Raw genomic sequence first — 27,544 nt, 5'->3', positions numbered from 1 at the left:
ATTCTGAGCTTTTGTGCATCCCAGATTTCCCTTGCCTCAGCATGGGTGGCCAGTTAGCTCAATACCAACCACTTGTCAAGCTTCCATATGAAAAATTGTTTTGCTTTGGATGAGATTCTCAAAGTTGACTGAAATCTGGGGAACAGCTTGCCACAGGGGTGAGGGGCAAAACTGCTGGAAAATACAAAACACCGTGATCTAACCTGTGAACTAGGCTAAGCCATGTTGCCAGAAGCTTTATTGTAGTTATATGATTGAACTTGAAGGCATATGCGACAGAGCATGTAATATTGAAAGCTTCATACTTAACCGTGTAGCGTTAAAAGTTAATTTAGGGCACAGGAGAGGATAGAGATAAAGGTGGACGGTGAGTGTGTGTGTGTGATGGGGAAATGAAGTTGTGGTATTGAGAGGGAGTTTGAGTGTAAGTAAAAAGACGCTAAAACAAAAGGAGACAGTGAACAAGCCAAACTTCGATGAGGACAAGAAAAATTAGATTCTCTTTGAGACGGAGTCTGTGAGCCCAAGCCACGGATGTTACCTGCTGATTTGATTGCCTCCATATTCTCCAGCAGCCTGGAGGCAATCACATGTTGCAGCCTCCACTCCTGTGTCTCTCACAACTGCCCAACTCAGTCCCCCTGTCTAAATAGGATGTAGTGAAGGATGGGAGCAAATTGATGGATTACTTTACCCCAGCTTCAGGAAGTCATTGAAGCTACAATTCACAACCACCACGTAATTCTTTATAATCTAGTGCAATCTCGCTACAGGTCAGTGTTCACCACACATGAGCACGTCACCCTCTCCAACTGTTGCCTAAGTATTGTTTGTTTAGAAACCCAACATTGGAGGCAATTTGTACAAAGTTTGCTTTTTTAAATATCTTTTTAAAGCTTGGGGATTTTAAAGAAATGTTAATTTGCATTTGCCATATTGGTGCATTATTGGCAATTACTCATTAGCTGTGGAATTAATATTTAATCACCAGGACATAATTGTAAGCAACTGATAGCTATCAATCCCAGGAATCTTGTTAAAAAGTTTTTATTTCATTGCCTTTGAAAGTTTTGCTATGTTGAAATACCGGAAAAGGGGAAACCTTGATCTGACTGACAGCCAATCAGGTAAGGAAGAGATTTTTTGCTATCCAGTTGGCTGTGGGAGGGCAATCCCATACAGGAATGGATATGTTGAACGACCAATGATCGGCACCTGGAGAAATATAATTGGAGGTAAGAGATCCTGATGCCTCCAGGAATATTTTCCTATGTCCTTATGGGAAAGGAATCTTTGCTGGGCGCAAGTGAGGTACCAGATGACTGAAGGACAGCAAATGTGGTCTCCCTTTTGAAGAAAGGCAGCAGGGAAAAGCCTGGTAACGATAGACCTGTGAGCGTAACACCAGTGGTAGGGAAGATAACAGGAAAAATTTCTGAGGGGGAGGATTAATGATCACTTGGAAAGGCAGGGACTAATCGGAGACAGCCAACGTGGCTTTGTCAATGGCAGATCCTGTCTGACCAATTTGATTGAATTCTTTGAAGAGATAACACTGTGTATTGATGAGGTAGGGCAGAAGATGTGATTTACATGGACTTTCATAAAGCCTTTGACAAGGTCCCAGGTTCAGAAAGTTGGGGCCCATGGGATCCAGGGCAAGTTGGCAAACTGGACCCAAAATTGGCTTGGCAATAGGAGACAGAGGGTGATGGTAGAGAACTGTTTTTGTGACCGGATGCCTGTGACTAGTCGGGTCCCGCAAGGATCCGTCCTGGGACTCTTGCTGTTTGTAATATGTGTGAATGACTTGTATGTGGATGCGGGAGGCAAGATCAGTGAGATCACAGACGACGCAAAGATTGGCGGAGTTGTTGATAGTGTGGAAGGTAATCTTAACCTGCAGAGAAATATTGATGAGTTGGTAAAATGGGCTGAAAGATGGCAGATGCATTTTTGGAGCACTAATGAGACTAGGACGTACACCATGAATGGTAGGGTTTTAGGAAGTATTGAGGAACAGAGGGATTTTGGAGAACAAGTCCTTAGATCCTTGAAGGTGGCAACACAGGTAGATAATATAGTTAGGCAGGGATATGGGACACTGGCCTTCATTAGTCAGGGCATTGAAAAGAAAAGTAAGGAGATTATGCCCCAATTTTATAAAACCTTGGTCAGACCCCAGCTGAAATACTCAGTGCAGTTCTGGTCACCAAGGTATTAGGATGTGATAGAGCTGGAGAGGATGCAGAACAGATTCACCAGGATGTTGCCTGGGATGGAGCAGTTCAGTTATGAGGAGAGACTGGAGAAGCTGTGTCTGTTCTCCCTGGAGTGGAGGAGGCTAAGGGACATGATTGAGGTATATAAAATTATGAGGGATAGAGATAGGGTAGACTGCAGGTAACCTTTCTCCATATCAGAGGCAGATAGAACTAGAGGACATAGGTTCAAGGTAAGAGAGAAGAGATTTAAAGGGGATATGAGGAGGACCACCTTCACCCAGAATGTTGTAAGCACCTGGAATGCACTACCTGAGAGAGCGGTTGAAGCTGAGTTATTGTTGGCATTTAAGAAGTGTCTATATGAGCATTTGAATCACTTGGGCATAGAGGGCTATGGACCAAGTGCTGGGCAATGGTATTGGTTTATTATTGTCACTTGTACTGAGGTACAGTGAAAAGCTTGCCTTACAAACTGATTGTACAGGTCAATTTATTACACAGTGCAGTTAGGTTGAGTTGGTACAGAGTGCATTGATGTAGCAGAGGTAAAAATAATAACAGTACAGAGTAAAGTGTCACAGCTGCAGAGAAAGTGCAGTGCAATAAGGTGCAAGGTCACAGCAAGGTAGATCGTGAGGTCATAGTCCATCTCATTGTATAAGGGAACCGTTCAATAGTCTTATCAGTGGGGTAGAAGCTGTCCTTAAGTCTGGTGGTATGTGCCCTTAGGCTCCTGTAATTATTACAAATGGGTGCCCACTGGTCAACATAAACAAGTTGGGCTGAATGGCCTGTTTCCATGCTGTACAATTCTATGAGGAAGTTATTTGGCACATTGAGTCTTATGCCTGATCTCAAAGCAATCTCATCATTCTCATTCCCACTCTCATTTCCCTGTAATCTATTCTTTCACAATGCCCATTAAACACCCCCTGATTCTCCTACCGTTCACTTTCATTCAGAGTAATTTACAGTAGCCAATTAATTAACTGCCAGCATGTGTTTGGGATGTGGGGAGAAAACTGGGTAACCCAGTGAAACCCACATGGTCACAGGGAGAACAGGCAAACTCCACACAGGTGGCACCGATGGTCAGCATCGAACCAAGGTTACTGCGGCTGTGACACATTGTGTCACCCATATGTCCAACCACTGTTAGAAGTACTATTTCTCTTGTGACAGATACCGCCTGACCTGTGGAGCATTTTAAGCATTTTCCGTTTTTGTTTCAGAGTTCACAGTCCCTAACTCCGGTAGAATACTATGTAGAGAGGGCATTACATTTGCTTCGAGTCAGAGTTGTACATCACAGAACAGACCCTTCCAGCCCACCATATCCATACTCTTACCTTAAATCTATGCCCTTTTGTCTCTGACACCCCTGTCACGGGGAAAAGGATTTTGACTATCTATCCTATCCATGCCTCTTGTAATCTTATATACTTCTATCAGGTCACCCCTCTGTCTCCTTCGCTTCAGGGAAAAGAAACCCACCCTATCCACTGTCTCTCTCCATAATTAAAGTCCTCCAATTCAGGCAACATCCTGGTGAATCTCCTCCACACTCTCTCCAGCACAACCACATCCTTTCTATAGTGGGGACCAGAACTGCATGCAATACTGGCTGCACAATGCAAGTGCAGCCTAACCAGTGTTTTGTAAAGTTGCAACATGACATCCCAGCTCTTGTTCTCTGTGGCCTGACCTACAAATGAAGCATGCCATATGCATTCTTCACCACCTTGTTGACCTATGTTGCCACTTTCAGGGAACTATGGACTTGGACCCCAAGATTCTCTGTTCATCAACATTCCCTAGCCCCCTACCATTTACTGTATATGTCCTACCCCTACTTGACTTTCCAAACTGCATCATCTCGCACTTGTCAAGATTAAATTCCATCTGCCAATATTCTGCCCAACTTTCCAACTGATCTATATCCTGCTGTAGTCTTAGACGACCTTTCTCGCTATCCAACACACCATGCCATCCACAAATTTACTAATCATACCTCCTACATTCACATCTAATTTGTTAATATATATTACAAGTTAACAAACGTCCCAGCCCCGATCCATGTGGTACTCCACTAGTCACAGACTTTCAAACAGAAAAACCATCCTTCCCCCCACTACCTTCTACCTCCTCTCACCAAGCCAATTTTGGATCCAATTAGCCAGCTTGCCTTGGACCCATGTAGCTTAACCTTCTGGATCAGCCTATCATGCTGGACCTTGTCAAATGACTTACTGAAATCCATATTGACAACAGCTACTGCTCTGCCTTCATCAAAGTATTAGTATTAATTTATTATTGTCACTTGTACCGAGGTACAGTGAAAATCTTGTCTTGCATACTGATTGTACAGGTCAATTCATTACACAGTGCAGTTACATTGAGTTAGTACAGGTAATAACAGTACAGTACAAAGTGTCACAGCTAGAGAGAAAGTGCAGTGCAATAAGGTGCAAGGTCACAACAAGGTGAGGTCATAGTCCTTCTAATTGTAAATTCAATCAAATTAGTAAGTTGAGAATCCCCTCTTGCAAAGCCATGCTGGTTATACCTAGTCAGTCCCTGCCTTTCGAAATGTATATAAATTCTATCCCTTAGAATTTTCTCCAATAATTTCCCTACCACTGACACAAGGTTGTAATTACCTGATTTAACCCAGCTGTCCTATTTAGAAGGCTGTTGCTGGCAAAGCCAGCATTTATTGTCCATTCCAAATGGCCGTTGAGGAGATGATAAACCACCTTCATGAACCCTTCTGGACCTTCTGGTGAAGGTACTCAGCAGTCTTGTCAGATGAAGAGTTCCAGAATTTACAGCTAACAGTGATGAAAGTACAGTAAGACTGATAATCCACTATCAGATTGTTCAATAATTCCCAATCCCTAAAGCATTTACATTTGAAACACCTGCATGCAGTGTTTAATGAAGATCTTTAGGAATCTTTCCTTCGGACGGCTCACGGGACCCTGTTTCCTGTGTTCCACTTAAATGTTCTGCAGCCCCATTTCTCACACTCTCTTTAAACTCGCTATGGCTCTGTTTCCCATGCTCATTTTAAATTCACCTTGTTCACTGGAAAATGTATTATAACACTGTCTAACATCCAAAAAGAAGTTAATTAAAAGTGTGCTGGAGTCTCCTCGGAGAAAAAGCCAGTAACTAGGAAAATCCACTGCCAAACTCCCAAGGTGCCGGATTATCGGAGTTTTAATTTAGTTCCAGCGTCAGGAGATGTGTGACTTGGGGGTGGTGGTGTTTTAATTTTCTCATTAACTGTGCCCCTTCTTTTGAAAAAAAACTCTTAATTTAGGGAGACACAAGAGATTGCAGATGCTGGAATCTGGAGTAACACAAAATACTGGAGGAAATCCTCAGGTCAGGCAGCATCTATGGAGGTAAATGGAGAGTCGACGTTTCAGGTGGAGACCCTCCATCTGGACTAGTGAAGGGTCTCGACCCAAAGCATCGACTCTGCATTTCCCTCCATAGATTCTGCTTGACCTGCTGAGTTCCTCCAGCATTTTATGTGTTATTCTTAATTTAGAATACACTGTGGCATAATTTCATTCTTGGTACAAATAGGTTTAACGAGAAGGGCCCGAAATATTTTGGAGAAAGTTGCACTGAACTAAGTCAGTGCCCCCTAGGGAGGACCTTGACTGACTTGACCTCATCAAGATGGCGCCGACCCTGTTCCACGGATGTGGGAAGGCCGGCCGGTCCCGTGACGCCACTTCCGCCGACTTGCCCCGCTTGCGGGAGCCGTGCTGCGGTGCACGCGCCCCTCTTTCGGTCGGGGCCCTTCCGGCAGCTGGAGACGTCACTGCCGGTTTGCGATGGCGCAGCTCGGCCTGATCCGCCTGAAGGCGCCGAACAAGGAGCCGCGGGATCGCGAGCGGGAGCGGGAGCCCGGCCTCAGCCCCGACCCGAGTCCGGGCTCCGGCCCGCACCCTGCCGCCAAGCGCCGTAAAACTCACCACCACCGCCTTCTCCGTGGGCCCGCCACCTCGGCCCCCGCACTCCGTTACCCGGCCCCCGCTCCTGTCAGCGGCGGCCGAGCTGCCGCCGTGTACTCGGTGTGTCCGCCACCACCCCCGGGCCCCGTCCCTGCCCCGGGGCCCAACCCCTGCCCGCGGCCACCTTCCGCGCCCGCCGCTGGCGCCACCGCCCTCCCCAAGACCAAGAACCCCAAAGACAAGCACCTGCACCGAGACAAGGAGAAGAAGCATCGGCCGCGGAAGGAGAACAGCGACGGCGGGCCTCCGCGCAAAGGTACGAGGGTCTCACGGGTTGGTTTGAACTGCTAGAGCCGCCGGTAAAATTAAAAGCCCTCGGTGGGGTCGGTACAAACCTCCGGGTGTCCAGACGGGACCTCCCGGCAGTGCAGCTCTCCTTCAGTGGGTGTGTGTTCATGGCTCAGGAGCAGGACGTGAGCTTACAAGCATCCGAAAACTGAGTCACGACTGATACTGTAAAACAAGAGTGAGACGAGGGATGTTGTGCTGTTCAAACCCAACCTAAAATTGGTTCAGAAACTTTATTCTCAAACCAGCACACTCAAAACTCATCTTGATGTGTAAAATTGGCTGTCTCGTTCGCCTACATATGCACATGGGAAGATAAATTCATCAGCTACAAAGCACTTTGAGAAGTTCAAAGCACAACAAACTGAAGCTCTTCTTTCTTCAGTTACATTGTACCGAAGATTTTGTCCTGTATTGCACTCAGTTTATGAACGCTGGTGATTCTCATCCTATTTTGGGGCTGACCTTTTAGTGACAAATTAGTTGAAACTATTCTGCCATTGTCTTTTTTTTAAATTATGTATATAGTTTATGATGAAAAATTGTTTTGCTGCAAGTAGGGAAGGAAATCTTTGATCTTGGGTGAAATGTTTCATGGAAGTGGATTTAAAGTTTGCTAAATTTTAGAAACTAGATTAGACTGTGGATCTTGGAAGTGGTTAAAACTGTTTGGGTTAGCTTTTAAATTTGGGTAATTGGAGCTATTCTTTGCTTTGTAGCAACACATTCCTTTGAGATTTTGGTGCTTTGAGAATAAACTTCAATTGCAATATCCTCTTTGGGTTGTGTTCTTATTGACTGAAGAGGAATCATAAAGAAAAGCGAATTTGTGTTCATCTGTTGCCTTTTACAGTTTTGGGGTGTCCAAAAGTATAGAATCACAGAAGTATAGTCTCTGCTGTAACTTGGGAAACAACAATGTCTCACAAGCAATGATTTGGTAATGACCAATTATATGTGTTTAGATGTTGGATGAGGGGCATCTATTAGTCCAGGATACTGGGAAAATGCTCTTGCTCTTCAAAATTATTTTTTTTCCCTTTTAGCCAGGGGAATAGAGAGGGCTCTGGTTTAACATCTCATCTGAAAGATAGGGATAGTTGTTGCAAAATGGACATGTTGCTAACAGAGAACATGGGTGTTTCTAATGATGACATTATATAGCCGATGGACAATTCCACCTGTCTCCACCAAATACACAGAAATTACCTTTATTGCTGCATATACAGCTCAGATTGGACTTGTTTGCTTGACTGAAGATGCATTGTGGTGTCTCATGTCCTTGGAATGTCCTCAAATGTTTAGCAACCAGTAACTTTTGCGATGCAGTCACTGTTCATTTTGTGACAGGGTATAAAGTGAGTTTGATTGGAAGCATGGTCTTGGTACTTTCATTATTTATCAGATGTGCTCTTCAGTTTTGTGAATGGTAAAAAGCTGTGTAGTAGGCTAGCAAGCTAGAGGTTGAGAATACAAGGTGAAAGATACTGAATTAAGTAAATCTGTAATTTATGGATTGGTAACTAAAATGGCAATAGAAGTTTGCAGAATGCTATACAACCCCAACAGATTCACTAATTTCCTTAAAATAAAACTGCAACCTTATCCAGTTTGGCCTACATGTGCCTTCACCCTACAATAATCCTTCATTAAACTGGAAAACCAGTTGCTGACTGTTAAAGTCTTTGGCTTTAAAATGTCTTTCTGGGCCATCTAGGGCTATCCAATTAATATTGCCCATCGCAGAATATCCCACATTACAAGACATTTTTAGAACAAACGTCAAGAATGATTCTGAGGAAAGGATATCAACCTGATGCATTAGCTCTTTCTCCTGGATGCTGTTTGACCCATCAAGTATTTCCAGCTTTTTCCTGATTAAAGAACAAGGTTGAAAAGGTTCTATCTGGAGCCCAGGTAATTTCTTTGCAACTAATGTTTGCTTCCAGCATGGAAGATGATTACTAGGGAAAACAGTCCTGTTCTGCATGTTACACTGTGGAATCTTTAATATTCATCTGAAACCAAATGGAACCTTCATTTGACGTCCAACTGCATCTGTTGCATGAGCAAGACAGCCAAGTTGCATATCCATTAAATCACTCAGCTTTGACTTTAACTGTCTCATACGCTCACCCATGTCTTTAGCCTTGACTTGATTTCAGTGGTCTCCTGATTGACTGCTCATTTTCATTACCTTGATGTCCTTCAGAATTTTATGGCCAGATGCTATCTAACATTAAACCCTGTTAACCAACACTACTTGAGCTTGCTAGCCCACATTGACAGATTTTCTTTTGGCTCCTTGACTAACAGCCCAATCTAGTTTTCAAAACTCTTCTATTGTCTTTCCTTTCCATATCAGTGTAATCTCCAATTCCAGTATTCTCCAAGATCTCTCAACTGACCAATACTGGCCTCTTGTGCATTCCCGATTTTAATTGTTTCAATATTTTGAAACTTTAAACTTCATACAGCATGGTAACAGGCCCTTCCAGCCCAGCAAGCCCGAGCCACCCAATTACACCCATGTTAACCTACTAATATTAACCTAATATAACCTAATGTTAACCTAATATTAATGGCTGGTCTTTCAGATGTGCAAGAAGGTGGCTTTGGCATTCCCATAATAAAATCTTTCATTCTCCAAATCTGCTTCTTGATGGTGATATCTCCTTATGTGGCCTGATTCCAGATTTTTTTTTTTGCTTTTGCACCTGTGAACTGTTGTTGGACATTCTTCAAGGTAGTAGTGCTGTGTAAGTGCAAGTCGTTGTCTTGCCTGAAAGCTGATACCTTTGATGTTGCAACAATTCCTTGCTGCTGCATAATACACATTAGCCTAGATTTTGTGCTCTAGTTTCTGAAGTCAGACAAACCAAGATTGCTAAAAATTTCTTGACTATAATTTTATATTTGACATATAAATTTTCAGAATTATAATTGTGTCCTTTTTGAAAGAAAATTTATTAAGTTAGAGACCGTGCAGAAAAGTTTCACAAGGATGTTGCCTGGACTGGAGGGCTTGAGTCATCAGGAGAGAGTGGTTAAGCTGGGTCTTTTGTTCCTGGAGTGAAAGAGGCCGAGGGGTGACATGATAGAGGTATATAAAATTGAGAGGCATAGATAGGCAGTGTATGTTTCCCAAGATAGGGGTATCTAAAACTAGACAGCATGAGTTCAAGGTGAGAGGGAGGAGGTTTAAAGCAGATCTGGGGGTTCATTTTTCACACAGAGTAGATTGTATCTGGAATGAGCTGCCAGAGGAGGTGGTGGAGCCAGGAACAATAACAACATTTAAGAGGCATCTTGACGTGTAGTTGAATGAGCAGGGCATAAAGGTATATGAAATTAATGCAGGCAAGAGAGTTTATTATAGGTAGGCATAATGGTATGCAGTGGCCCAAAGGGCCTGTTTTTATACTGTACACCTCTGACTAAATATAATTTCCTTGAAGGGTAAATCAAGGTAGCAATAATATTTAAATATCTTGAATCAGATCACTGCAAGTTAAAGAAGTTCCTTCTGCACTCTTTGGACTGCCCCAGTTACTTATATCTGTTATGACCTTTGGTGTGCAAGAACCCCTTCCGAACCCTATATATAATCAGAAATAATCCTTCTTCCCACTAATACTACAAATCATGGCTAAAGGAAATTGCCCTTTCTGCGTCGATGCAGACCTTTGACAATGTTAGTAAAGCATACTCCGAAATAGGAGAATGCACAAGTCCTTGGGTGAGGGAATTGGGAGGAGACGATGTGCAAGGACTGTAGGGTTGGAAGGTAGACTGGAGCAAGAACATGTTTTGGTCGGGCATTGTGTAGTTCAATTCTGTATTGATGAACTATATCCACAAGTACAATTCTAATTATGGAGCCTGGATTGTTCTCTGCTCATTTCTGCTTTGTTCTGCCATTGGGGAAAGGATGTCATCAGGGCTACCGGTCACATTTGTTTAAATATATATTTAAAAAAAACAAAATGACAAGTTGTAAAACACTGATTTATTCTTGTAAGTGAGCCCTTTCATTGGTTCAATTTGATCAAATGCCATTGCTTTTGGGCATTGATGTTGTGCAGTCTGCCAGAGGCAAAATAGTGATTTCCTACCCTCTTGTGCTCCTATAGTTGTAAATCTCCCTGAAAATCTGGCACATCCAAAAAAAATGCTTGTTTCTCAATCTGATTGAAGTGTCAGATTTGTAGAACAATTTTGAAAGCTGAACTAATTTCACAAACACTTGGGTACACAAACATTTAGCTGTGTATGGCAGTTAATGTCAACCTGAAGTATTTGCTGGAGGCTTTAATGAGAATTTGTGCGCCAGCTGCAGTGTAGTTGGTAAAGGGCTGCAGAAATTCATTGTCACAACTGAATGGAGAACATCCTGGCATCCAAGTCAGAAAGTTTAAGCAAAATTTCATATCATTTATGAGGGGTGGGGGAGGGGGGTAATCGTTAATTGCAGTACTAAGGGAATATGATTGTGTCAGTTGTTTTTCAAATGAGATGGTAAACCACAGCCTTGTTTGTCTTTGGGCATAAAATTCCATGCCATTATTTCAAGAAGAGTGGAATTCTCCATTGTGTCCATGTTAAGTCTTCACCGAAAACAAGTGATTTAGTCAGTCTGCTTAAATTGCTTGTCTACAATATTAAATGTACTTCAAAGATTACTCCATTAGCTGTAGATTGCATTGGGGCACTGAGGTAGTTAAAGGAACTGTACAAATGAAAGCTTATGACTTTATCACCTTGGGCTGCATGTCTTTGTGCATATTCTGATATGTTGTGTAAACAGGCATCTGATTGATGCCTGGGCATGGTCTTGCTTAGATGCTTAAATATATTCTGCACAAGCCCGTTGATAGGGTAGGGAGAAAGAAACCCCTTTCTGGTGATGGAGTATCTAGGACAAAGGACATAACAAACTCAGGGGAAAAAAGTTAAGAAATGCTTCATGGAAGGATGAGAAAAATATGGAACTCTTTATAAAGCAGTGAATACCAGTAAATTTGCTGTATTGGGAATATGGAGTCAAAATGGGTGGATGGAATTAGTAATTAATTCGCTTATCACTTAGAATGATGGAATAGACACAAGGGGCTGAATAGCCTGTTCCTGTTTGATTTCCTGTCCCTCATGACTCATTTAAGATTCCTAGCCTTGTATTTAACTGTCTCTGGCCTTGTGCCTTCCCATATGAGATGACAAAGCTCCAAGGTATCTCTCATTCCTCTGACCTCATCATCAAAGACCATGCCTTCATCTAATTTCCTCTTCCTGGAATTTTCTTCCTTGAGTTAACATGCTGCTTCAACTTCATCTCTTTGCTCAATTTCTGCTCACCTACCATAAAAGTCCTTGAACTTGTTGCTTGCTTTTATCTTATTACAACTGTGAAGCATCTGGGTGTATTTTTCTGTTTTAATGATATCATGTACGTTCAGGTTGCTTTAGTTTGATCGCAAATAGAAAAAGCCTAGGTTCATAAATCTCTGTGTGTGTTACTGGATGAAAGAGATTGCGAGAGGAAAAAAAAAGTAGAGTAATTTACCATCTCAAGTTTCCTTACCTAGTCTAATATCAAATGTGTCCTTGAAAGAGTGGAGGTTGAGCAGTCTTTGTGTAACCATGTGATCTTTATTTTATGGATTGGTACGTGCACATTGTCTATGCAAGTGGTGTAGTCGGGTTGTGTAGTACATTAATGATCCATGTACTGCTTAATAATGGGGTAACTGTAACGTTTGCAATGTTAGCACTATTTTACATGCTGTTGGTCACGACAGTATTGTAATCAGATTTCTGTATTACCTGCCTAATAATGTGTAAAGATCTAAAGCAAATTGGAAATAATTTAAAATAGCAAAAATTAACTCAACATTGAGCATTCTCTAGTTCTCATAACGCAAATGAATTATTGTTGATGTATTAAAGAATTTCCATAGTCAGGTGTTGACGAGGAAGAGAGAGTTGGTTAGTGTGCAGTGAGGTTTAACTCTTCCTCTGCTGACAGCTCTGGGCATTTGACGCTCCCATGGCTGGCTTGTTTATTGAGAGCTTTCAGCTGTTGTGCAGTGCTATTGAAAATCAGCTTGTGCACTGGGTGTGGATTATCACTGAATTTGTACCAAATATACACTTATTTTTGTAAAACACTTGTTCTCGCTATTATTGTTGCTGCTTGAATCTCACTAGAATTTTCTGTTTTTCAAGCCTAAACTTGCCCTTCCCTCCCATGTTTCCGTCAAACTGTGTTTCAATTGGACTTCAAAGTGCAAAGTACTATTTAAAGTCAGTGCCAATTATTTCCTGGTAATGGGCTCAATAACAGTGCAGCATTCTTGGCCACACTAGTTATCTGGTCAAAGTCTACTGCACTTGGAACTTTGGTAACCGTATGAAAAATAAACTGAAGCAATGTTGTGCATTCAACTCAACTTGCTGTAGCCAAGGTAGTTTCTTGACCCATGGAATGAGTTCTGCACTGTTTGACAGAAACCTGAGGATGGCAATGCCAGCAGCATACATTGATGTAGTGTCTTTTGTTACCTGAGGATGTACAAAAGCATTTTAGTCATTGAAGTACTTCAAAAATGTAGTTTTATATTGTGAGGAATGCAACTTCTTATTAGCACCTCTGCCCTGCAATGTGATGGTTACTGGACTTTTTTATGAAGTCAGATGAGTGATAAACATTAGCATGATACTGGGGAAATTTGCCTCCTCCTCTTTGAAATAACGTGTGGTTTCTTTTATATTCATACAAGATTGGACTGCCTTAGATATTGCTTGGATATTTGCATATTGTCACTATTGTGGTAATGTGAGTCTTTTTTTTAGTCTTTAGTTTTTTTTGCTTTTGAGCTCCTGTCTCTGGAGTGCCACTTGAACCCACAACCTTCTAACTCGATGTGGGAATTCTTCCAATTGAGACATCTAAAGCAGCTACTGAAATTGGTGATCAAATATATTAAAATCTACTTTTAAGGACTCTGAGGAGGGAAAAAATGGAAATGTTTAAGGAAGGAATTTCAAATCTTGGGGGCTAATGGTTGAAGAAGTGGTCACTGATGTAGAATGATGAGAGTTGGATGCATTTGACGCCAGAAATGAAGTCTAAAGACTGAGGTTTGAAGAACTTCAGTTTAGGGCGGTATTGGTTGGGGTTTTCCATGCATGTGGGTACCAACATTTCATTCGGTTCAGATTATAACTGTTGTCAAGGTTCTAGTGTCATAGCCCTGCTGGATAGCTAACCAAAATCAAAGCCCAGAAACACAATCATTACCACATCTAACATGAAATAACAGTGTAGCCATTATCATCCTTGTATTTAGAATTTCTAAATTAAGGATTCATGTAAAAACTGACTAGGAAGCTGCTTTTCCTGATTTGATAGGCAAGTATTTGGCCTTGATCTTTTGTTTTGAGCATTGCAGCCCACTAGGCTTAAAATCTGGACGAAAGGGTGTTTGTGATTTGGAATTAGCTTCCCTGCAACTTACTAGACCCACTGTGCTTTAGTCAAGTCTTAACATTATTTTATAAATTATTTTACATTTTGGAATTAACAAGAACAATTTGGTTTGTTAATTGATCAGAGGTGGGATACTTGGAGGTTTTCTTTGCTAACTGAAGGTTGGCTGTGAATGCTTTTAACAGCTATCCCACATCAGAGAAATTTCTAACAACCTGCATTTTAATTAAAGTTGAGAACTTTTAGAATAAAATACTTTTTTTGTTTAATCAGTGTGGGGATTTAAATACCTCCATGAATGGCGATAGGCCTTGCTGAATAACAAGTTAATACTGAAATTGAAAGAGGTCACTTGATCTTGTTAATCAGATCGTAATATCATTGTCATGGCACACTTCATCTAGCCAAATCTGGCAAGATTCCTGTATCGAGTTGTTGCCGCATTTAGCCAGGAGTGACAATATACCTATGTTAATCGTCTACCCTTTAGTTTAGCTCCTTAAGCAACAGCATAGTACCTTTCAGTTTCTAACCTCAATGCACCACACAGCACCAGGTGTGACAAGATCAGTTTTCAGGGTTTTATGCTTATGAGGCTGGTATAAGCATATGAGTTGGAGCCAGTTTTAAGGACAAATACTTGTATGTCAGACTGGTTTCTAGTGCATATCTCCACCAACAAAAAGTAGGTGAATGACATAGCTGCACTATCACAGCTAAATGTGGGAACAAATGTGTTACGTGGATACAGTGGAATTTGGCAAGATAATGTGTCATGGCAATTTATTAAGATCTGGATAAATTGACTTCCTTTCAACTTTAGTACCACCTTGTTATATTGCCAAGAGACATCTTGGATGTAGCAAGAACATTTGTTGCCAATTTCTTCCCTCACCCACCACAGGGATCCCACCACCTGCCTGTTCCCCCTCTCCTTGTTGTCTGAGGAAGTTAGCTAAAGTATAGAGTCCTGCTGCCCTACACCACATCGTTCTGCTGGTCATTTTAGCAAGCACTTGTTCTTGTTTAACCTTTTGAGTGACCAGAATTGATATTTATTGTCATATCAGCTTGTGCTTAATTATACACTGCACAAGGCTACCATTTAGTAATATCATTCTTCCAGACAGAGACTTCTAAAGAATGGGGTAATAACAATATTCAACTAATCCTGCTGAGGGTTCAAGACTGAGGATCCTGAATACAAAAGGTTAATTGGGATATTTTAAGATGCTTGCTATTTCAGATTATTTCCCTTTACTCATAAGATTTATCTTTTTTAGTGTCGTATAGTCTGACCAGCAATTCAAGCATGTTTTTTCATACTACTTTTTAGAAAGTGGATTTGTGCCCCAAAATCAATGTGAATATGAGCAATATTGTGTGCTGGTGATGATGATCCATTGCACAACCCACATATGGCCTTGAAATTTATCCAGATGCCACTGTCTCTAGTCTTTTCAGAAGCAGAAGTACAGTCTTGTTCTTTAGGAAGAATGGGATGCACTCCAAGACTCTATCTCTAAGTGCTGAATTCTTTTGAGGCCATTATCTTTTGGTAGCTGTAATCTGGAAAGAATGTCCCACATTTTCTCATAATTGCGGGAAAAAAAACTCATTTGGCATTGTGCTCCAAAACCATTGAGAGCTTCAGCTTAGTACAGGCCTATTAATGGCATTCTGCAGGATTCTATGATCACAGGGCCTTTACAGTATATTAATGCTCCTGCAGCCTTTATGATTGTGGTGCACTGTATGCCCACATTGTCAGTATATTCTATCACAGCATTATAACATGGAAATCTGAGACAACAGAGCTCATCTTCATTTATAGATATATTGTTACATTCTTTTTTAGCGGTGTCATATAATATGAAACTATTTTTCTGTAATTTTTCTTATACCTCATTTGAACATTGTAACGAAATTTAGTGTCCACTTAAGAGAACTTTATGCTCTTTCAGGTGATCTTTTGAGATGCCAAGCCTTTGAATAAAACTGTTAAGAGTACTGGGGAGTAACTGGAGCAGGGCTTTCATGTAAAAACGTAGGTGTGTGCACGTAAAAGAGAGTGTTTGAAATCTCTGCACTGGGTTGGCTGAGAAAATCATGTTGTAGGGCAAAATTTAAACTGAGGTAAATCCAAGTAGTAGGGGTTAGCTAATGTTAAAAGACTCTTGGCTTATAGCAGAAAAGTAGGTCTGGGAAATATTTAAAAACTAAAGTTTTGCAATCTTGTGAAATAGTCAAATGGAGAAGGGTGAGCACAATCACAATTCAGGATGTGTTAGCAATAGAGCTTGTAGTTACATAATTTTCCTGATCTCTGAGCATTCCAAAGTGCTTAAAGACAATGCTTTTTTCACAGAAATTTATGACATGCGAGGAGCCCAAGGCATGGGAGGAGCCCATTTGGTCCTTTGTGTCTATGTACAGTCACTATAATATCAGAAAGTATTAGAGTATTTCCCTCAATTTATTCAGTAAGGCTGCAAGTTATTAATGTCCTGTGTGAAAGGATGGGTAGGATAAGTCTTCTTATTGTGCTTTTATGATTTCAAATATTTTTAGTTATTTTACAATTGAACAACATGTATTTGATGCAGTCTTAAAATTTATTCTCCATCACAGGTGGCTCTGATGAAAATGGGAAAAGTCGGAGACCAGATGAATACTTGGGCAAAAAGACAAAGAAAAAGAAGAAAAAGAAACATAGAGAAGGTGAACGACCAAGACAGTTAAAAATGTACAATAAGGAGGTGCAGACGACTTGCGCAGGGCTCACGCGTGTTGACCTTGATACCTTGGGGCAAGGTTCTTCTGATGAGTCAAGTATAATCAACCAAGCTTCGATTAAACATGAGGAAGAGCTCAAAAGGTTGGACCTGAAAATGAGCCATTGTCCCATACCCTCATGTGCACAGTTGCCATACTTATCACACAGAGACTACTGTGTCCGGAAAGGATTCTTGCGGACAGGTTCCTCTAAGTTTGCCCACTTAATTCATGTGGAACATCAGCCAAATGGTGGTGCACCAGTGCTCCATGCCTACATGGATGAACTCTCTTTCTTGTCTCCTATGGAGATGGAGAGGTTTGCTGAAGAGTTTCTTGCATTGACTTTCAGTGAAAATGAGAAGAGCGCAGCGCACTACGTAATGGCTATCATACATGGAGCAGCAGCCTACCTGCCAGACTTTCTGGATTATTTTGCTTTCAACTTCCCCAACACTCCAGTAAAAATGGAAATACTTGGGAAGAAGGATATAGAAACTACAACCATCTCAAATTTTCGGTCTCAGGTAAGGTTTAATGCTTTATGGCCTTTTAATCAATTTTTGAAAGGTGAGGTGAAATATAAAAAGACTGCAGTACTAATACCCAGCAAAAGGTCATTAAAACAATTGTAAATTCTTATCCAATTAGAAATAATCTATTGTGTCTGCTATAAATTCTAACACCAGCATCTCAAGCCACCTCCATGTTTAACCACCTCGTCTGTGAATGGTATATGTCTTAAAATTATCATACTATCTGCTGTCAGTGAGGTCTGCCAGTCAATACCTGCAGGATAGAAAGCGTACAGTTTTGCATGGTGTTTCCTGTACAGCTGGAAACATCCACTGCTTAAGTAGCATTGACCATCAGACAAAATGGTAATTCAGGAGTCCCTCCCACCCCAGACTAAACTCCTGACAGGCATAAACTGGCAAGAACTGACAACCTTCCACTCAGAGTGAAGGGTGCTATCAACTATATCACAGCTGAATACTCTCACCACATCCCAAAAGCACCCATCTTGAAATAAAAATATTTATATTGGAATTATAGAAGTACATGTGGTAAACTAAAATTTGCTCCAATTCTTGATACAACTTTCTTAATTAGCTTTGTTAAAATCATATGAATGATATGACTATTTTGTTACCCACAAAGGCAGAGAAGTAGCACCCCAACATATAGCACACTCTTGCTGAATCTGATGCTTTGTGGCTTAAACCAAATCTGGAGATTTGGTTATATCATTCTATAGTTTCAAAGTGTGTGCAGGGGAATATTTACACTCGTTGGATGTGTTACCCCCTTGCATCAAATTAGAACACAACGTAAGAAATAAAAGTACAAGTAGGCGCTTCAGCCCTTCATGCCTGCGCCATCGTTCAATAAAATATAGCTGATCTATTAACTCTGCCATCTTCCTGCAGTAGCTGCCTCTCTGGATTCCCTTAAGATCCAAATGTTTACAGCAGAGAAAAATGCCACTTGGCCCAAAAGATCTGTTAGTGTTATACTCTCTCATTTCTGGTCTTATCCTTGCAGCTTTTGAGTAGTAAAGTGTTAACCAGGGCACTAAACAAATATGCGCACATTCATCCCAAACGTTCCATACTCCACTCCAGTCACTTCCCAGCTTCCTCATCGAATTCTTATCTGCAATCCCATTTATTCCTTACTTCTCTATACGCTTATGTACTTTTAATGCATCTATATTGCTGGGCTCAATTACTCCCTGTGGTAGCAAATTCCATATTCTTACCATTCTCTGGACAAAAGAGTTCTTAAGTTCTTTTCCCCCCACTTGATTTCTTAATGATTATCTTATATGGGCAACCTTTTCTCCTGCTTTACCACACACAAGAGCATTCACTGTGTCTCCATTCTCAAAATTTTATGACATCAGTTACAGCACTCCTTAGTCCTATCCTTTCATGAGTAAAGAAATGCAGACTGTTCATCTTGACATGTATAACCTCACAGTTCTGGTAACATCTGGTTCAAATCTTTTTTGAACTTTTGCCAGTGCCTCTATATTTTTATAACCTGGCAACCAGAACTGTGCAGAGCTCTCCAAGCATGGTCTAACCAAGATTCCAGGCAGGTTTAGAATAATTTTGCTACTTATTTTTAAATTATCTTGCTTTGATTTAAATCATATTGGAGTGTGTTGCAACTTCCGATAATTTGTCTATTTGTACTCCCAGCTTTCTCTGCTCCTTTATCCCACTTAACAACCTTAGGAAGCTAGAAACACAGCAACAATAAATTGGCTGATAATCACAATTTGTGACCATTGGGCAACAAAAAACCAAGAGGAAGACTTGGATCTCTCAGATTCATACTTGAAACTGGTGATTGTGAGGGACATTATGCCCTGTGAGAAAATGTAGCAGGCTGTATGGACAACTAGCAAGATAATTTATTGATACTTTTCTAAAACTGGAAGTTAATTTTCAATACACAAAATATTGATGGAATTCAATAGCTATAGAAAACTTCAGCAAACACCTGAATAACTGAGGGGAGGAGAAGGATTGGTGGAAACAGTGTAGGTTTATCTTTTGTACTGGGCATGTTTGCTTTCTGCCGTTTACAAGGGTTTGGCCAAATACTGCCTCCATTTCTTGTACTGATCTATGTTCAGGATGTCTGTTAAGAGTGTGAACAATGATGTATTGATCAGACCTCTGAAGAGGAGCCTAGAGGGTCTTCCACTTAAGTACAAGGCAGGGCCCCGTATTATGCTTTGCAATTGACATCACATAAACAAGATTACTCAGCAATAGGCAAATGAGGCTAGTGGAAGAAACTCATTGCTGTCTTAATAATTAGTGAACAATTTCTGACGAAGGTCCATTTGGCAATGGGTTGGATAAATGAGGCTGGTTAGTACATAACTGCATTCCCATGTCAATTTTGAGTCAACTTCCTTTCATTCTGCACTATGCTGGGTTAATACATGAAAACTGTAGCCCATACAGGTTGATAGCTTTTTGCATATTGGAAGAGTCAAGGGACGAGGAAAATTGGATTGAGGTAGAAGACAGGCCACAATCTTGTTGAGTGGCAGAGCAGGCTTGAGGGGCCTAACAGCTGAATCCTGCTACTTAACATTTTTGTTATGTTGAGTGTTGGTCAGTCTGCATTTTACCTCTTAACTCATTTTTTTAAAAAAACATGCATGTAATGAAGTCGACAAGGACTGAATTATGTGAACTTACATTGGGGAAGCAAGCTCAAGGTCACCAATACCTAGAGCTGGAGGGATGAAATCCTCTTGTGCTTTCAGGAATATTTTGTTGATTAAAGCCACAGAGACATCAAAAATTTGTCAGAAATCAAACAAATAATATTCCAGAAGTGACAATGGAATAATTTCCCTTGTGACTTTTTTTCCTCATTTCAGTGATATACTGTGTTAGTCATAAGAGAAGGGTAAGCCATTCAGCCCCTTATGCATGCACTACCATCCAGTCGGGTCACGGCTTATCTTCTTCCTCAGCAGCACTTTCCTGTATCCCTTGATATCTAAAAATCTATTGATCCAACCATGATAATTTCTTAAAGTGAGGGGATCCCATTGCAGTGATTTTTGTTTTTGCTGATCCTTATTTGGAATTAGAGCAAAATGTGGCGACCATTTCACATACCACAAAAGCATGAGATCCATGTTCTAGCCCCTTGAGTCCATCCAGAGGTACAAATGGGAGACAAATCCATGTGTTGTTGCATTGCATTATCAATGACTTGCTAAATGGAAACCTTGGAATGCTTATTACCTCATAAATGACATTAAACATTTGTGTACTACAGTGAGGAAGGGTATTTTGTTTTGCCAAATTAGGGGGAACATACCATCAACTTCCATTCAATTCTTTGAAGGTCTAACTGATAAGATGGTTAACGTGAATGATAAATTTTCTAAGTTAATTTTGTAACTTGCAATTTTTGCAACTTAAATATTCAACAAAAACAATTACTGAAGCATATTGTAATCTGCAGGTAGTTTAACCTAATTTTTGAAAACCAACAGCACAAAAGTGAAAGGAAAGCTGGAGGGGTGTATAATGGCAGTTGCAAGGAATACAAATCTTTGCACACAGGCTGTTTTTAAAATGCACTAATGGCCTCGCCTAATACAGTAGTAGCTTTTCAGAAGATTCAATAAAGTGTGTGTTCATTTTAAAATATAATCTAACCTAATGGGTTCCTTTGTAGGAGCTGCTCCCAGATTAGTGCTTGCTCTGAATAAATGAGGAAGCTGGAAGAATGCCAGAGAGACTGAGTAAGCGAGTGGTTATAAATATTTGCTGAAAGTCTCACTTAGAGACTGTAACTTAGCTGTCTGACTGTGTCCTCGGGTGACGCTGTTCCTGATTAAAGACAAAGTCTTGGCAGTATCTGGTTGTTGTAAAAAAAAGAAAGCAGCTTGCGTTTGCTGTATAATACCCTTTTAAACCAGTTTATACAAATGTGAGACAGCAATATGATTTGCTTTTATTTATTACTGGCAAAACATTGTTAAATGAATCAATCATACTGAATATGCTGCATTTACATTGTGTGTGGTTGATTGTTTTGAACAAACATAATAGTAGTGGCATTATCTATTAAAAATTTCATTGCATCTCCTAAGGCAGATATAGTCATACTGCACAGAAATAGGCCTACTCTTCCATGGCAACCCATCTATACTAATCTCATTTACCAGCATTTGGTCTGTAGTCTTCTAAACCTCAGTGAGTCACATGCTTGTCTGGACATACTCAGATGTTGAAAATGCCTTCACCACCACATCAGGCAGTGTATTCCAAACTTCACCGATCTTTGGCTAGAAAAAAAAATCATCTTGTATCCTCACTAAACCTCTCACTCCTTATCTTAAACCTATGCCCTCTTGTTATGGGCATCTCTAGTATGAGGAGAAATTTACTGCTGCCTACCATACCTGTGCTGCTCAACTTGATACAACTCTTTCCAGCTGCTGCCACTCCCCACCCTAGGCTATCCAGTCTCACCTCGCAACAGACACTCCATCCCAGGCAACATCCTGGTGAATCTCCTCTTTACCCTCTCTGGAGCAAGCATGTCCTTCCTATACTGTGGTGAGCAAAACTGGATACTATTTTTCATATGTGGCCTCACCAATGTTTTATAAAGCTTTAACATAATTTCCCTGCTCATATATCCAAGCCCTGCCTAATAAAGGCTAACAGTCCATATGCCTTCTCTACCACCCTATCTACCTGTCTTGCCACCTAGGAATCTTTGGACTCCTAATATCAAGCCAACCATAATTGGACTTGTTGCTACCAGTGTGCTGAGCCAATGTCTAGATCAACATATTCTGAAGTCATAGACAGGACCAACCTTTGCTTGGCATTGGCAGCAGTACATGATCACCACTTTGAGTCTGATCTTACCAATGTAGCTATTGTGTTACTCCAGTCCTCAGGGTAAAGGTCAGTCGTCCATTAGTCACTTGATGATTTTCTGCACCTGATGATGATATATGAATGATCCACGTATATGGATATCTGAACCGCTTTGGACTGGCACTGTTTCCACTTTTTCAATATTTGGAAACATCAGACAAATGTTTTTTTTCCCTGTCAGTCAAAATTGGTTCTTTTTGAGTCATAGAGACAGCACAGAAACAGGCCCCTTGGCCTGCCAAGTGCACGCTGACCATCAACCACCCATTTATACCAATCGTACATTAATCTCTTTTTTTTAACTCTCCCTACATTCCCAACAACTTCTCCCAGAGTCTACCATGCACCTACGTACTAGGGATAATTTACAGTGGGTATTTAATCTACCAGGCCACATGTCTTTGGAATGTCAGAGGAAACCAGAGTACCCAGAGAAAACCCCACATGGTTGTAGAACACACAAACAACACTTGAGGCCAGGACCACACCCAGTTGCTGGAGCTGTGAGGTAGCAGCTCCACTAGCTGCACCACTGTGCTGTCTTCATTGAAATTTATTTGACTCCCAAAATTCTTCATTTGACTTTTTTTTTGCCTACATTTTATCTGACAACTATGTTAAGCTACCTTGCAAACCACCTTCAAATTTTACTATTCTATGCTTCCACCCACCCCCCCCCCTTTCCCCGGTCTGTCTCGTGTGTAATGCGCATTATAGAATTCCTAGAGTTACTTGCAGAGAGTCCATTAGACTGAATTGAGTTACACCAGTGTTTATGCTCTAAGGTACCAAAATATCTTTCTGAGTATGTGGCAACACTGAGCTGCTTCCTTCCACCAATCCATTCACATAATTTTAATCTGAAAGCACCCATAGATGAAGCAAAAAACAAGATGCTGGAGGAACTCAGATGGTCAGGCAGTATCTATGAAGGGAAATGGGCAGTCACCGTCCCAGGTGAAGAGTCTCAACCTGAAACGTCGACTGTCCATTTCACTCTGTAGATGCTGCCTGACATGCTGAGTTCCTCCAGCATCTTGTTTTTTTTTGCTCCAGATTCCAGCAACTGCAGTCTCTTGAATCTCCACCCATAATTTTGCGTCTCATTGGATTAGATTGTCTCCTGTTGAACTTATGCATCTCGTGTGAATGTGTCCTAGGCTGCATTTATGGGTTATTGTAGGCAGGTTTCTCAGTGGCTTAATATGTTTAATAGTAAAATAAAATCCACTGAAGGTTGCTTGTACCTTATCAAGATTCACTGTGCCATTCCAGTAGTTTACATATGTGCACATGATTTTGTTACACTTAATTTTTTAGAACTGTGTAAATCTGCGAAGTTTCTGTCCAAATTGGATTGGCAACATATTTTAGGCTTCCAGATCTGACCACAGTTGTATGTAGGCTGCCTAGATCTGACTTCATTTGTATTGAGCCTATACTGCATAAAATTAAACTAGCACACATCACTAAACCAATACATGTACTCAATATGATAGATAAAAACCTGTGTAAGTTCACCCTTTCTGATTTTCTGTGTATTGCAATTTAAGATCTTTAATAGAACAATATTCTGCACATAAGAATGGAAATTTAGATGATACTTGATTTATATAGCTCCTCATGGGTTGATAATTAATTGCACTTAGCAGATGGTTACTTCAGATCTATTCCGAGGCAGTTTGTCTTTAGCTGTTGATAAGTTTATTTTGTCTTCTGAATGCTTTGCTTTGTATTATGGTTCTGCAGTAATGAACCACTCCTTCCAGTTAACTCCATATCTCCATGACTTCGGCAGAAACAGGATTATAGGGAATTATTGATGTTGAAATAGAAGTATCTATTTCAACTCCTTGAAAACAAATTTTATTTAAATGAACATCTGTTTTTAAAATGTGACAAGATCTCTGTGGTGTTCAAGGTTTTTGTCACAAAAATGAATGTTTGCTTTTAGTGGTGTAAGCTGACATTTTATACAAGTGAAGATATGCTTGCTGTGTTGCTCTTTGAAATGTTATTGAATGAGGTCTGTTGGTAATAAACGTAACAATGTATGACAAGCTGTATCCATCAATGCCTAGGTTGTTAGTGAACCTGCTAAGAACCAATGTTGACCCCTGTGTACAATGCTGAATGGAATATGGGTACAGGAGATGGCGTTCAAACCCTAGATTTTGTAACTGTAGTGAATGAGATTGTCTGATCTGTACTTGCACTTTATTTTTCAGTACAGAATTCTTGTTTCCCAAGTCTATCAAAATTCTATCAGTATCATTCTTCAAAATTTCAGTAGTTCACAGTCATTTGAAGGTGAGTGTTTCAGAAATGTACTGTTTTATACTTCCTGGTTTCATGCTTCAATGGCATATAGAGTCATAAGCACTGAAACAGGCCATTCGGCCCAACTGGTTGATGCTGATCAAGATGCCCATCCAGGCTAGTCCCATTTGCATGCATTTAGCCCATATCCTTCTAAACCTTTTCTATCCATAACTTCAATGTTAGATTGGCCTTGTTCCAGATATAACTGAGAAAATAATTTCTCTATTGTAACCCTATTTATTTTTTGCATCTTTTAAGAGACTTTGGTTATGTCACCCCACATCCTTTTAAGCTCAGTGGAACAATAGATAGATTGTGGAACCTGTTCTCAATTTAGCCTTCTAAATCCTGGTACACTGGTACTCCATTTAGCGCTATCCTGCAGAGCATTAATTCATTATAGAGCTTTTGGTCCTCCAGTTTAAACACTTGCCCCTTGTACTTCATAATGGATATCTGGTTGGGCTATATGCAGTAGTGCCACGAACGTGGTGTGAGCCCCTGTTGCTACACCCTGCTGTGCTGGGCCATTGGCCTCTACTGGTACTCTCCCAGCAATGAATCTCCCCATAGTTTAATGCTGGGCAGGCTGCACCCTAGACATCACGGTGAGTGTGGGCCAATGCTGGACACTAGCAGTTGCTGCCTGGATCTGATAGACTGCCTAGATCCTGCAGTCTTTCTCTTTACCTATTGAGTGTGATTAAAGCAGTCATCTCCCTCTCTCTGTGCTACTGTACAACTCGTCTGCAGTCCAGAGATTTCTTTGTGGTGAAAGCACAGCCAAACAAAGAGAAGGAAATGGTAGCTTCTGTCATGTCCAACAGGAAGTGATGGGAAGCCACAGGATTTGAGCAGTCTGAAAATAAATTGAACGGGTGCTGCCATGGCCCACACTCATGGAGCCTGCCAGAGTGCAGCGCTGAACCACATCTCAGTGCTGGCCCACCCACAACCAGCCCTTGCAGGCAACTTCTCCACACCAAGTCATGGGATGAATCATTGCTGGATTCACACCAGGTTTCCAGCACAGCACCATGTGGCATTGGAGAGGGCAAGAGTTTGTGCAAGGTTCCCAGCAGAGCAGCACTGTTAGTAATACATTTCTTTATATATAACGCTAAGATGACCCATTTTAATGCTGATTCCATTAGCACACTCATTCCTTGGAACACATCCTGCACACCGTGAGATACAAGAGTATTATTCTCACTGCATCTTCTCCTTGGACAATATTTCCTTCTGCCTAGAACTGGGCAGTTCTCCAGATGTGTGCTGCCAAAGGCTCTGTACTGAACTCGATTAGATCATCATTCATTCTTCTGAGCAGTCATCAAACAGTCAGTTCTTTATCTTGTCACTGTGGCAGAGCATTTCTTGGAGTGTTTTTCTTTAATTTCCTGTGCTGGTTGTTTGACAAGTAGCTGCTATTTATTCTTTTTCAATCCTTTCTTCCAGAGTCAGTGTCCATATGCTTTGGCTGACTTTTTTCAGCTGACGTGGGACTATACATGCTGTGATTTGCAACAGTCATCATCAATCTTAGTTGTACAGGCCCTGAAGTTATGACTTACTGCTGGCTGACTCTCAGTTTGTGCTGAGTTGCACAGTTAGCAATGCTGTCTTGCAGATGGGACATTAACCGATGGCTCCTCTGACATTTTTTTTGATTGGATATGAAAAACCCTTTAGTGCTATATTGTTTCAGAAGAAGAGCTGCTCATTTATCCCTTATATGCTGGCCAGTATTTTTCTCAACAAGAATCACTAAACCAGCGAGATGGAATGAAGCCCTGGGCTGGCTATTTGGCCATTCATGTTTGTGCCAGCTTCTCAGCAGAACTCAATTAACCTCATTCCTTTGCTCTTCCTTCATGGCTCATTTAATTCCCCTTTTGAACACTCGGACTGAGTCTGCTTCCACCACCCTTTTTAGGAAGTTTATTGCCGGTCATCGCAATTTGAGGAAGAAATATAAATTTCTTGTATCATTGCTAGTTCTTTGTTATGTACCAAAAATATCCTCTACCAGTGACAAAAATTTCCTTTTACTTAGTCTATCAAAAGCATTCATGATTTTGAATGTGTCTATAAAATCTCTTCCTGCAAGGAAATCAACTGCAGCTTTTCCAATCTCTCCAATAACCAATATTCCTCCTCTCTAGTCCATTCTAGTAAATCTCCACAACCCCTCAAGTAAAAGTATTATGCCCAGAAATTAATACGATACTTCAGTTGAGGCTTGTGTAGTGTTTAGGGAAGTGCTTTTCTGTATGCAAAGGATCTCTTGTGTTTTTTTAAACAGTTGTTTCAACCTGTTTTGACAACCATGTATAACGTATATGAGTGTGTATATTTGTATATACATATATATAATATAAAATCATATACAAAATACATGCATCCACAAATCTTTTAATTCACTGCTGTTTGTGAGGCCTAGCTACAACATTTCCTACATATAAAAATGACAGCACCTAAGTACTCAATTGGTTGGAAAGTGATTTGGGAGATCCAGGACTTGTGCAAGCACAACACAAGTGCTTATCTGCTGAGGATCAGTAATCAGATGAGGAGTGAGAATCCTTGATCACCTTATCAGATGCAAGAAAACTGATAACACCCATACCAGTGCTAACCAGAACAGGGAAACTATGGCAGACTCTTCACAAAAAAGAATGCAGGAAATTCTCAGCAGATTATGAATGCCTATGAGGGGGCAGAATGAGGAAGAAAGAATTTGCATTACAGTTCTCACCTGTAGTTGCCTGACCTGCTAGAGAATGCAGCTTTGAAGCTCTCAGCTCTGTAGATCCTGACCTCAGTTGATGAATGTGGAGTTTGCACTTTCTGCCTGTGGGTTTTCTCCACATTCCAAAGACATGCTGCTGGGGTATTTGGTGCCTGTAAATTGCCCCTAGTTTCAGTGGGTGGCAGGAGAATTATGGAGGAGATGACAGGCATATGAGAGAGAAA

The 27,544-nt window shown here is 40.8% G+C and overlaps 1 protein-coding gene across 1 annotated transcript in view; it reads left to right on the top strand.

Moving 5' to 3' along the window:
• Positions 1-6,059: 6,059 nt before the first annotated feature.
• LOC127580874 (lysine-specific demethylase 9-like) overlaps positions 6,060-27,544 on the top strand; it is a 54,025-nt gene continuing 32,540 nt past the window's right edge. The window contains exons 1-2 of the mRNA XM_052034841.1: positions 6,060-6,512; positions 16,665-17,335. Coding sequence (XP_051890801.1) covers positions 6,077-6,512; positions 16,665-17,335 — 1,107 coding nt within the window. The 5' untranslated portion in view covers positions 6,060-6,076. The remainder of the gene's footprint in view (positions 6,513-16,664; positions 17,336-27,544) is intronic.

The sequence above is a fragment of the Pristis pectinata genome, chromosome 20 (assembly GCF_009764475.1).
Source record: "Pristis pectinata isolate sPriPec2 chromosome 20, sPriPec2.1.pri, whole genome shotgun sequence".
NCBI lineage: Eukaryota > Metazoa > Chordata > Chondrichthyes > Rhinopristiformes > Pristidae > Pristis > Pristis pectinata.
The sequence above is the reverse complement of the archived record's forward strand: the minus strand, read 5'-3'. Positions and strand labels throughout refer to the sequence as shown.